The sequence below is a fragment of the Cucurbita pepo genome, unplaced genomic scaffold (genome assembly GCF_002806865.2).
Source record: "Cucurbita pepo subsp. pepo cultivar mu-cu-16 unplaced genomic scaffold, ASM280686v2 Cp4.1_scaffold000154, whole genome shotgun sequence".
Taxonomy (NCBI): Eukaryota; Viridiplantae; Streptophyta; class Magnoliopsida; order Cucurbitales; family Cucurbitaceae; genus Cucurbita; species Cucurbita pepo.
This window is the reverse complement of record NW_019646442.1, coordinates 69,997-83,779: the sequence shown is the minus strand read 5'-3', so window position 1 is coordinate 83,779 and position 13,783 is coordinate 69,997. Positions and strand designations below refer to the sequence as shown.

Here is a 13,783-nt window from a genome sequence, read left to right as displayed (position 1 = left end):
TGGGTAGCTCTAGAAGCATCCCAAGAATTAAAAACACGTTATTGGACATGAAATTCGAGGAAGTGTTCCCAAGAGAACGGTAAGTTTTGGTAGACTTCACCATCCACAAAAGGATGTTCGTGAGTGGACACCCATAATCGCGGTTCAGTATAGTTAACGCCGAACAACGTAGTAACTTAAGTAAGGAAAAGGGACAAGAGGATGTCCAACCGTGAAAATCAAGAATAAGAAACTTTCATGGCCAAAATTTGTTAAAGAATGGAGAATTTGTAATACTCCAGCCGTAGCGGGATTAAATACCTAATTTTTTTTCAAGCTCAAACTTTTAGGATTTTTATCCTATGAACCGAAAATCGAACCGAATCACTTCGGGTTCAGAAAAAACAACCCAACCCAACCCTTACAATTTTTGAGTTGGATTAGTTCGGGTTGTCGGATTGGATGTACACCCCTAACTTCAATCACGGGTGGATTTGTACGTGAACTGAATGGTCACTGTCAAAAGTCGATCATTTGGTGGGCGACATTGCTGTTAGTAACTGTTACAAAAGATGAACCAGTCACTCACAACCTTTCATTTACTCATTGTCCCCAAAACGATTACGATGTTCTTGTCTTCTTTTTATTGATAATATCCCTTTTGTTTTTTGTTTTTTGTTTTTTGTTTTTGATAATATTTCACATGTTTAAAATGAATATAGTTTAGTTTATTAACTTCAATAGTTTTTATACATTTTTATAGTGAAACAATATTCTAGTAAATATTTGATTTGCTTTCATTAATTTACCTATGAATTCCAACATCATCTACTCAGTACCGCCTTCCTTGAATAGCTAAATTTTTTTATCGAAATTAGTCAATATGTTGACAGGACTCGGGTTGGTATATAGAGATAATATTCACTCTTAGAATTAATGAGTAAATAACACGAACATGTCACACAGAAACGTCATGTCTAGACTATCAAATGCAAAATCTAAATTTTAAGTCGCAGACACGAGTTGTTACATTTTTTAAAAAGTTATCATCTCAAAAGCTACTTTTATTGATGAGAGATTGACCATGAGGCGAACGTGTAAAATTTTGAGTGGATGGAACGAAGGACTCTTTGACTTAGCTATACTGATATTTTGAAGGTTCCTTCTTACATACTCATATTTAAAGCGTTTATTCCATTTTGTCTATACTACTTTTTCAAAGACAACAACAAAGTAGAGAAAGAGAGAAGAAGAAGAACAAGAGCAGCCATGGGCGTCTCCTTGCTTCCTGCTGCTGCAAGAAGGTAACTCTATTTTCTCTAAAGAACTTCGATATCTTTTACTTAAAAAAACAAATTATATCTAAGCCCGTTCGATTAACTTTCTAACCGTTTAAAAAGCGCTCTTAAAATCTAAGTTAATCCAAATAAATAACTCGCTCCAAATCATATTTTCTAAGGCTTCATCGAAGAAATTCACGGTTAAAACCCTAAGAATCAATTAGATATTGTTTTTTTTTAAGAGATTTGGGCTACAATATTAGTTTTTTATTTAGATTTAAGGAGAGAAATAAATATTTTAATAGGAATTAAGAAAAGATTAGTGGTTAATTTGGGAAGACAAGAGATTTTAGAACATCTAATCAAACTATATGAACAATAATAAGACATTGAAAAGTATAATAATTAAAATAATAAATTAAGGTTAATGAGTTTATGAGTTGAAGGTGGTAGCTGGTGGCAAAAACAAGAACAAAAAAAAAAAAAAAAACATAATCATTATTTTATACAAAAACATTTACATCATGTTGAGGTTGGGTAGACTTTGTCTTCGAGATTCACGGAGTGGATATACCTAAGGCCCTTGTCCTCACGTTTTTATTGGTTAAATTTAATTTAACCAGACCAAAGGTAGAGGTGAAAATGAGATGGGTTGGGTACATTAAGAATGATTTATAAAAACTTAGATCTAACCAAACAAATCCTATAAAAACTAGAAACCCAATTCCTCTCATCACAATCCAAAAACAAATGGTTGGTATCGTGGAAGATGGAAAACAAATGGTTGGTATCGTGGAAGATGGAAAGGAGAAAGAGAGATGTAATAACTCGATGTTTGATACTTCAAATTTTAGACTGTGATTTGAAAGACAAGACAACCACGATAAATAAATGAAGGCAAAATACGGTAAAAATTTCTGTCAATTAAAATGGAAGTGGGAGACAACATGAACACAAATGACAACCCACAAAATACAGATTAAACTGACGCCCATAGTGGACACCCTACTATGATAACGTAGCTCCTAAGCACACCTCCAGTTCAACCAGTACCTGTGATCACTTGAATAAAAGGAGAAGGGTGGGGTATAAAATACTCCGTACGTAATCTATTGGTATTCTCTCATTGCATCCTTAACCTAGTAGGTCACCATAGGCTTTTCTCTACGCTCCAAGTAGTTAGAGTCATATCTATTGCTGGGGAGGTCTCTTAGTGTTGAGTTGTTCTCTGGTTTGAATCTTATCCTCTAGGAATTTGTCCGGGTTCTACAACATTTGTGTTTTTTGAATTAAGGTACCTTTTTTGCAATGTAGTGAGAGATTGGTGTCTTGGGTTGAGGTGCTATCTCAGAAAGATTTGATGAGACAATATGGTGTCTACTAATCTGAACACATGGAACGTTAATTGATAGACCCTTAATAACTCTTGAATTTGAGGGGACCGACTCCCTATGTGTTGGCCAGCTACTGGATCAACCTATGTGGTCTCGTGCTCCCTTCTCAAAAACAGGTTTACAACTCAGTGGCCCTATTCAAGACACCCATGACTATTTCACACGCATTACCCTAACCGATCTATGCCTAGCTTGATAGTACTAGTACTAAAGGGGAAAGGGCAGTGGAGACTATGATGACACGGTTCCTACTACTTATAGCTTGGAGTGCTACCTTAGTCATTCTTGAATATCGTGGAGGTTTACTAAGGTTCTTAGGGACATTTAGGCAGTTTAAATCTCGTCTCTTGTTTATAGCAAGCGTAGGATTTTCTCCTCGAGCTAATCCATTCTTTGGATGTACACAAGTCTAAACCTCTGATCGCTGCTCACAGTTTTAGGGTGCTTGGTCTAATGGAAATGTATTGACCTAGGTCGACACAAAATCACTCTAACTCTTGTGCCTTAGTCTTAACTTGGTTCTCTTGTATATGCTTTGCTAGGAAGATTATCTTATCGATCACCTAGAGCATGGTATACATAATCTACATATTCGTGTAAGCTAATTAAAGAGATAATCCTATAAATCACCTAAAACATGGAAAACATAAACTAAAAAACTCATGCGAATCCAACCGGAAGATAACATCCATCAATCACCCAAGCACAGATCACATTAGTCCATCCTTCTTTCTACGCAGCAAAAAGCATATTAACCAACATTCATCACAAAACTCGTCTTAGTGCATTTTGGTAATTTCATACATTTTATATAGCTTACTTATCTAAATTGCCCAACTGAAAACCTAGTCGTGCATAACTGCTTTCTAGCTATGCAGAAAGTATAAAAACAACATGCTTCTCAAAATTTCATTTAGAGACCAACAATGATTATTCATAACCTACGTACAATGCATTATCTTCCAAAATTTCTCGTCTGAAGTCCTAAACATCCATATTCTAATCACCTATGGTAAGGAATGCTCATACTAGCACGTTTTAGCAATCCCTATAAATGCTTTTTTTGAGCTTGCTTATCCGGTTGTTGGAAGCTTCAAATTTCTTGAAAATTTTACTAGTAGGTCCTTGTTCAAGTAAAATCAAAGTCAATATCAAAATCATGACGAAAAATGAAGAAATAGAAGCCGAACAAGCTAAAGAGGACTCACATGTGCCTTTCACGTGCTTCCATGCACCCTTAGTGCAACCTATGTTCGTGTTAATTTAGCCTTTACACCACTATTGGGACAATAGAAAGATTCTTCAGATCTAAACTACTATTGTGAGTTTCGGAGTACCCTTGGATGTCTTAGTCCCCTAGGGACTAAAGAATATGGCATCAATCATATTCTCTAATTTGTAGGTCCTAAATCTATAGTCAAACTGCTTATTTCCTAACGTACATTCATATTTATCGTTTTCTAGGCTCGAGATTCTAGAAACAACACCTCTTGACCAACTAGGCTTAGGGTCAAGGAGTAGTAGTTGGAGTTGCATAAGTAGCCTACATAAGCTTTCTAACCAATCTTGAAAAGTTTGCGTATAGAAGAATTAAATAGTAGGTCACGAGGTTGTAGATGCAATCAAGCATAAATAGCTCGAGATTTATAGGCTACAACATGCATAATTCTAGATATAAGTTCATACCTACATATTCATGCAATTCTAAGTCGACCCTATAGATAAATTCATTCGTTAAATTCAAAAAGTCACTTTCCCATATCCAAATTTCTAAAATTCCTTGAGTTAATTTTTTTTTTCTCAAATTCTTAGGTTTATCTTGGGAACTTTTTCCTTCTTCCATTTTTGAATTTCTTTCCTAAAGCTCTAAAATTTAACTTAGTAAAAGAAAATAAAAAAAGAAAGGTTAGATTTTTATTCGTAGCCTTTTGCCACTTGGTCATCTGTATTCTTCCTTCGTGACTTTGTCTCTAATAAAATGGTAGCCTCTACCTACTTTGTTCTACCATGAAACATCAAATTTCTACTAGATAAGTCGCAGATTTATTGTCACAATAAAGTGGTATTGGATAGTCAACTTTTTAGTGCAAATTCTCCATTAAGAGTTTCAGCCACGTAATTTCTTGAGTTGCTCCAATCGCTGCTCTATACGTCGCTTTTGTAGTTGACAATGATACTATTGATTGCCTTTCGCTACACAAAGAAATTGTTCTCGAACTGAGCTGAACACATACTCGGAGTTTGATCTTTGGATATTGTGATATCTTGCATAGTCAACATTACAATATCCAACTTGTTTCAAGGCTTGGATGGGTTTGTACAAATGACCATAGCCGATTGTAACTTTAACATATCGCAGGATCTTTCAAGTTGAACCCAAATGAGGCTTCATCAAACTTTGTATATACTGACTCATGACTCCAATTTCATTCTCAAATTTCTTCGGTTGGTTCATGTACTTCCCGTCCAACTCTCCGTGCAAAAAAAACATTCTTCATATCAATCTGCCATAATTTTCAATCTTTACTTACCGCAGGTGCAGGAGGAACCTATACAATAGTGATCTTTGCCACTAGACTAAACATTTCATCATAGTCTAGTCCATATTGTTGAGAGAACCCTTGAGCTACCGTCCAAGCCTTGTATCTCTCGATTGATCCCTCTAAGAGACAAATTATTTCGTAAACCCACTTGCAAGAGATGGATTTAATATCATTTGGTCTTAGCACTAGTTCCCAAGTTTGATTTTGTTCTATGGCTATAGTTTCTTCCTCTGTTTCCTGCTGTCAAGCCGTATTTTGTGATGCTTGTTCATACCTCTCTAGCTCTGTAACTTCGTCTTTTAAAATAGCTGCATTGACATATCTTGGATTTGGATTTGGATTTTGGATTCTTTCTAACCATCTAAGTTGTTGAGGTGCCATTTCCTTTTCACTAGGTTCGCTTGGTTGAGTCACTTTTTGTTCACCAACATCAGTGTCACTTGGATTTTAAGNCAAATGTGTACAGTTTGCCCCCCCGTCTTCTATGGAAGAATTTCTTCAATGTTGTCCCAGTCTGGTAATACTTCCTTCTCCCAGGGCCACTCTACTTCCATTGCGTCACTCTGGTAGTCAGTCATGTGGTTTGAACATCCTGAATCAATGATCTAGTCATTCTCGTAATCAATATGCTATTTCATCATCACCATGAGTGCTAGCACGTCTTCTTCTATGGTGCATAGTACCACTGTATCCCGTTCATCTTCCATCTCCTTTTTGGATGCTGCCGCATTGCTTTCAACAGACGTTTTCTTGGACTAACAATCTTTGGACATGTGGCCATTCTTTCCACAATTGTAGCAAATACCTTCAAATCTCTTCCCTTGAGAACTCTTGTTGTTGCCCTTGTACAACAATAAAGAAACTTCTATATTCTAGTCGTAATTCGTGGATAATGATCATTTTCATTCAATCATATCCAATGACATTGTGAGATTGATAACATTTTGTTCTGTAGAAGTTGTAGAATCGTATCGTTCTTCTTTGAGAACAACTTCATGAATGTGTTTCATGCCTCTTTCAGTGTCTTATCATCCCAAAAATGCTCTAACATCTCTTCTTCTATTGTGATCTTCAAGGAAAACATCGTTTTGCCTACTTTGATTTTCCATTTGCATAAAGGCACCATTAGGGTCCTCCTCTGGTGACGTAGTTTCACTCCCGCCAACGTCCTCCCAAACGTCCTATCCTTGTAAGTAGGACATCATGCCTGTTGCCCACTTGTTATAGTTATTACGGTTGATTTTCTTAATTCCTCCAACAATTTGGAAATCACCCATCGTGTTGGCAATACGTTAGTAATACCAAACAAACCTTTTCGATACAAAAGTTGCAGAGGCAATGACTAATCACGATACAAAACTCACATACTACTAATCTTAAGAAATCTTTTCTGATGTGGAAGATAAAATAGAGCTGCCACATAGAGCATACTAAGAATTTCAAGAGATCAGACAACCTACACCAACCTTGCTATAATAGGAGATGGTTGAACACAACTCTTTGTGAGAAACACTTGAACTTTTGATTAAGACCAATCGAGAAAACAAGACACTTTGTAGAATACTACTGCACTTTACTTGATTTTTTGGATTTCTTGGGATGAAAACCTTAGTAGGATGATTCTTGGGATGAAAACCTTAGTACCGTGGATGAGTATTTATAGCAGAGGCTAGATAATTTAATCCTAAAATATCTAATTATTTATTCTTAAAATATCTAAATTATTTTACTAAAGTATATAGACAAGGCTCGTACAATTATTGAGTTTGACCCTGTTGGGCTAATGATGATATTTTAACAATCTACTCACTCAATCTCTAACAAGTATTATTTTTCAAACATTACTTTTCAACCTCTTTCCAAGTTCTTATCAATCGTTTTTCCATATTCGGGACTTACTCTTTCAAGATACATTGACCCTTGACTAATGTTTCTATACAAATATCAACACTTGACTAATATTTCTATACAAATATCAACACTTGACCCTTGACCATTTATACCAAGAACTCAATTAGTGAGCAACATATTGGCCCTTGAACATTTATACCAAAGACCTCAATACTTGCTTCAAGATTCATTATATCAACCCATAACCATTTATACTTAGGGTATCAATGCTTCTCTTTATTCAATATTGGCGTATCACCCCAACCATTTATACTTAGGCCTCAACACCCAAAGGAACATACCAACCCTTGACTAGTTATACCTGAGGCCCTAATATTTAGTTATTTTCCTTGGAATAATGTCGGCTCACGACCATTCGTATACGAGGCTCTAACATTCTTTACTTAGACATTCGTACACTTGTAACTAAGATCAAATATCTCTAAACATAAATTCAAAGATAAAAATATTACTAAAGTATTCGAACATTGAAACATTTGCATGGCCTCGTCAGCAAACACAGTCAACTGTGCATCAACTCTTTTCCTTTACCTTAAAAAAACATATGATGAGTGTGAAAAAAAAAATTAGTAAGTGACTTCACGGTTGGAGTTGAGAAAATGAATTTATATACAATATGTATCAGAGTGGTGGGACCTAACTTTTTATGATTGTTCACTAGGCTCTACTTTCTATTCTTAATAGGGTTAGATGCAAGAGTGATTCTATATACACAATTCATGCACGAGCACATAAATCCATTAGGTGGGTTTGTTAACATACACCATAGGCTTGACTATGAGCTAGTGCACACTCGTGCGGCCAATAACTAACAAAAAGGAAAGGAATACTAATACATGTCATGGTGTACGCATCCATACAAAACATGTTAGAGAAGTAATTCATGATCATATGACATACAATATCCATGAGGTCCCACATTAAAATCATGGTTAATAAGATGATACACAAATACTTTCATACTTATCAAGACATAAATTCCTTAGGAGACGTACATCCATATGCATGATATTTCATTCATGCTTATCATACATGATATATCATGTTATCTCTCTAAGCATAAACATAGTCCCATCAACATAACAATCATTATCAAACATAAAAGGAATTACATGCATCACATAATTCATTCCGATATCATTACTTAAATAATAACATGTAAATAGAATCATAAGTGATGTGTTATTCATGCATCAACAAACAACTTCATCCAACCTATCTCGTAGGTGTTCCAACTGTCAAACTCAACTCGATGCTCCTTAGCTTGATTTGTTCCTAGCTTCAACTTCATGTCATCCAATTTCACCTATCATGTTTCATCCATTCAAAAAATTAGGCTTAGAGCGTAACCATAGAGCCATTATCACTTAACTATTCCAAGATTAATTCTAAATAATGCTAAAAAATTTAAATTGTCTAAAATGGTGGTTATGATGACCTTTTCCGGCACTAATGGTACTAGAAATGGTTCTGAAACGGTTCAAAAGGGCAAAACGAGGCAAGCCGAGCCAAGGCAACGGATCGAAAATTCTTTTTCCATTTGACTATAATAATATATGTGGGCATGCGATGCTCGAGTGAAAGATGCGTACATGAATGAACCAAGATCACATTTGAATGAGAGTGATCATGAAGTTATAATGGTTGAAAAATGGTTGAAAAAAATTTAAAAGAATTAAAGTTACCATTTATATTAACAAAGTGCACTTTCTTTTTAAGTAACTCAACCATAAAAACTTCAAAGTTAAGCGTAGTTTTTTTTATAGCGATTCTATATTGTGTGACCTCCATGAAATTTTTCTATGTGAGTGATAACAAATCATGTTAAAAGAACTCACGATGATTTGTGGAGATGGTAGTCATCACTCTTGGTAACATGGTAATGTTTGTATGCAAGAGAATTTCAAGGTCGTTAGGTATCAAATCTAGATTCCAATTCTAAGCATGGGACATTGCATTATTAGAATTTTAATTTTAATTTTAATATGCTTAATTTTAATTGGTCGCTTAAATTTCTACGACCACTTCACTATTTGGTGCACTACTAGGCTTGAAGGCAAAGTGGCAGTAATCACAGGCGCCGCCAGAGGAATTGGGGAGTCCACAGCAAAACTCTTCTTTAAGCATGGAGCCAAAGTGGTGCTTGCAGACATCCTAGACGATGTCGGTCACTCTCTTTCCCGCCATCTCTGTTCTTCGTCATCTTCATTCGTCCACTGCGACGTAACGAAAGAGAAAGACATCGAAAATGCGGTTAACACAGCCATTTCCAAGTACGGAAAGTTAGACATCATGTTGAACAACGCAGGCATTTCTGGAACTCTCAAATTCAACATTCTTGGAAACGAATTATCAGACTTTCAAAAGGTACTCAATGTCAACTTACTTGGAGCGTTTTTGGGCACCAAACATGCAGCAAGGGTGATGATTCCAGCTCATCAAGGCAGCATAATCATAATGGCAAGTGGTTGCTCGATCATTGGTGGGATTGGGCCATATGCATACACGAGCTCAAAGCATGGCTTGTTGGGATTGATGAAAAATGCAACGGTTGATTTAGGACGATATGGGATAAGGGTTAATTGTGTGTCGTCCCATGTAGTACCCACGCAGATGACTAGGGACCTGTTTAAGCTTGAAGATAGCGATGAGTTTCCTAATGTTTATTCGCATTTCAAATGTGGAGATATTTTAAGGCCAGAAGATATAGCTGAAGCTGCTTTGTATTTAGCAAGTAATGCATCCAGATTTGTGAGTGGACATAACTTAATTGTTGATGGAGGCTTCACTTCAGCAAACCAAGGTCTTTGTTCCTACCAATAATAAAGTTGAAACGAAGAACTACTTGTTTCAGACTTCAGGTTCTTTCCTAAACTTGATCATGGATTATGTTCCCAAGTTTTCTTGTTATAGTTTGTGTCTCAATTGAGCTATTTCAACTTGTGTTTGTTGCATCTTTCTCGTGTTTAACATTATTATAAGAATATGAATTCTAATAATGTAATTTAATTTTTCGCTCCTTAATTTCTAATTTGGTTCTTGTCTCAATTGTAGCGTTGACATCATCTTCATCCACTTTAGTGGTCGAGTATTAATCTGAACAATGGTGGGTTTGGATCCTGTAATTACTAAGAATTTAGCTAGAGACATGGAAATTACTTTGTATTTTGGTAGAAAATCCATATCTAACACGACATCAAAGTCATTCATCTAGACAATCACAAAATCGATCTATTCATTCTAATTCTCTAGTTTGATTGGAGTTCTTTTTACAATTCTTGAGACGAGTAGGGCGGTTGAGTTGACGTCGTTCATCCTTCTTCTATCTCAATGCTATAGAATATTTAAGCATTTCACTCCAATCTCTTTCATAAAGTTAAGGGTGGCTCGAGAGTCAACCATAGTGCTCTTTTACGATTTTTGGTTAACTTAGGCCTCGACTGTGAATCAATAAATTAGACTAGCAAAAGAAGTTATTAACTTGAGGTAATTTTAGGATAATTGTTAGTAGTAATCAAGTTGTTAGTAGTTGATAAATTGTGGAGAAAGGGTAGGAAATCTATTAGTGCTTTCTCGGTTATACGTAATTTTCAAATGAATGCTTTCAAACTCCTCTAGGTAGACTTCGAGGACTTGGCGTTAGCTGGCACACACTTGACACTATCAAGATCTTTCTTAGGTGATCTTTGTGATCCACCTCCACCTTGGAACGCTTATATGTCATCAACGATGACAATAATGACCATATCAAGAAATTGCTAAAGAACACTTGATTTGTTAGTTCCTTTAACTCGACGAGACATTAGTTAGGCCGAAGGACATAAGGGTAATCTCTTAATTCTCTTATAGCTCGTGAAGGCAACTTTTGGTATGTTCTTCTCTCTAATCCTCATTTGGATGTAACATGACCTTGACATGACCCTTGTAGTCCTTTGTCTTACCGAGGATAGCCTCAGAGTTCCTTCTCATGTGACCAACTCGGGTTCTCATAGCGTGACACTCTGTCACCTGCTCGCTAGAGCACTATTACTCATCTAAATTTTTTTAGAGGCTATTTGAGAGTAGTTAATAATTTTATGAGTCTTTTTGGTGTTTACCTAAGAAAGTTCTCCTAATATCTCAAGGTTGGCCCAGTCAAGCCTCCTCTAGGCGTGATATCTCATCACTAGCTCATCCAAACACATTAACCTCTTGGGCTCCTGTACTAGACCCTAGAGAACTCTCTATAAGCTCAAATGTGGTGGCTAGCTTTTCTTAAGTTTCCTGGTACTTCCTCTACAGGTAGTTGTAACGTCCTATACCCAGGTTTCAAATCATAATTTAAATCTGGATTTAGTACCTAATGGCCCCGACCATCCCTTGAATCCCTTGTGACATACTATCTCTTCTATTAGTCTTGTCTACTTGCTAGTCGTGAATACTACCACCACTGAGATAGTTCTTAAATCGTGTTATCTAGAGGCTCTCTTCTATATGAGCTTGCTTCACAAGCATTTCATATGAAATCGTGCATTTGGAATTTGAGTTCAACTCTTCATAATCTAGATCACCTAAACGAGTGTAGGTTCTTATCATCGCAGCACTTTCTTTAGATGATGAAAGAGTGGGTCGTAGCTTGACCAATTACTATTGTCCATCACTAGCCAACCATGAGGGTTCTCCAACCTTGACTTTGTGAACATGCTTGTCTAATGGTGAGGACGGCTCAGATCACAGTCATATAATCTTGATAACTACGTGCTGCTACTAAGTTTGAACCTCTCCTCTAAAGTCTATAACAAATTCGTCATCTCTTCTGAACCAAGGATGCTACCCGGAACAAGTACTTTTTGAGACTCTGCAGCTATTTCTATGTGCTCCTATTGTAAATGAAAAAATATTTTGTTATCATGAATTTTAATATTTTGACAACTTTATTTATAAATTATCTTTTTTCCGAGTTCATTGACAAAGATTGAATCAATTAACGGGTTCTAACAGTTATCATGAGGTGGGGAAGTAATCCTATCGTGGGTTATCAACTCAACCTCTACTGACATAACGCATGTCACCTCCCTCAACTTGGTTTTTTCACTAAAGGTGTGGAGTTTAATCCATCTTTCCATCAAAATTAATTTTGCATTAATCAGTTAATTATACATAGCAAAAACTCATCCAAAGAAGACTCAAAACTGTAAAACTTACGATTCTTGGCATTCATCGGAACTTCGACTTTCGAACTGATTAACCAATGTTATAACCTAATTTCTAAAAATTGAAACCTTATTGCTCTTCATCGATTATTAATTTGTTTAAGTGATTCAAATGCGCAAAATATTTCTTTATGAGAAGAATCTTTGGCCAAATTCAGACTCTATCGAGTAGGTTCGAGCAATTTTTATTTTTTTCTCCTTTTATTTCTCTCTCTCAAACCCTAACTTCACAACTCTTTCCTTTTTCTTCTTCTTCTTCATTTATTATTTTTTTTTTTCTCCTTTTCTCCTTCATTGTTAATTAGTTTAGGGTTCTTACCCGTAGAAAAAGGGGTTGAAATGACCATTTTGCCCCTTCGAGATTGACTTTGAGAACTTTTTCTAATTTTCACTATTTTCTTCTGTTTTTTTAGTTATTAGAATTTTTCTAAGAATTTTTATCTTTTATATCAAATTCGGCTTCTATGGCCATTAATAAACTTCGTCCATTAGAAGTGTTAACGAAAATTGAAAAATCAATCCTTGTCGGAACTCAAGTCTTACAGAGTAATTGCCACAAGTTAAAATCACGAAGTAGCGGATCAAATCTGATGCACACGAATAAGCAATTGCCACAAGATTATATCACACAACTCCATTGTAATTTTCATACACACAGATGAGTAATTGCCACGAGGATATATAACGTAACTCAACATAATTTTCGTACATACAAATGAGTAATTATCACAAATTTCATAAATATTTCAAAATAACATTTACTAATTACTCATAACTATCACAATAATTAACATATGAGACAATCATTCAAGAAAGTCACTTGCCTTAGTTCCAAGAGTATGTGATTAGCCTACTCTCTTAAAATCTCCTTTTTACTTCTTAATTACTAAAATGAATATTTAAATCAGTCTTATCTTAAGAAAATTCTAGCTCAAACCAAGAAAGTTTAAAGCATATCGATATTCAAATCAAATTAAAGTGGTTGATCCTAATCAATTCAACTGAACAAGAATGAACCAGTTTGAGTGAACCAAACCATACCGAACTAGTCTAAGTGAATTGATCCAAACTTATTTGACTGAATCAGCTCGATGGACTAATCCAACTTTCAGTGCAACCCTAAAACACTCGCATTCTTCCCTAGCAGCATTGCTCCTCATCACTCTCGACAGTAAGCATTATTGATAGTGGCAAACGATGTGCGACGACTACTCCGCCACGATGACATACATAGAACAACAATGAATGCATGACAACATTGAATTCTCATACCTAGGCAAAACGAATAAAACCTAGCCCATACAAATTAGAAACGAAATGGAAAATTTGAACGAAAATTTGAGCTTACCACACATTGAATTTTGGGACAACTATCAAAGGTCGAGAAAACAGGGACTAGCAATGGAGAAATCCACAGCAAGGAGCGAGGCGATTGCAAATAAAGATATTCACAAAGGAGACAAGTCGAGAACATGATATGTGAT

General features: G+C 35.7%; 1 protein-coding gene across 1 annotated transcript; it reads left to right on the top strand.

Annotated features, from left to right (window-relative positions):
- Positions 1–1,142: 1,142 nt before the first annotated feature.
- Positions 1,143–10,150, top strand: LOC111784118 (secoisolariciresinol dehydrogenase-like). Its single transcript, XM_023664948.1, has 2 exons — positions 1,143–1,283; positions 9,156–10,150. Exons 1-2 carry the CDS (start codon positions 1,249–1,251, stop codon positions 9,928–9,930), a joined length of 810 nt encoding a protein of 269 aa, XP_023520716.1. The 5' UTR covers positions 1,143–1,248; the 3' UTR covers positions 9,931–10,150.
- The last annotated feature ends 3,633 nt before the right edge of the window (positions 10,151–13,783 follow it).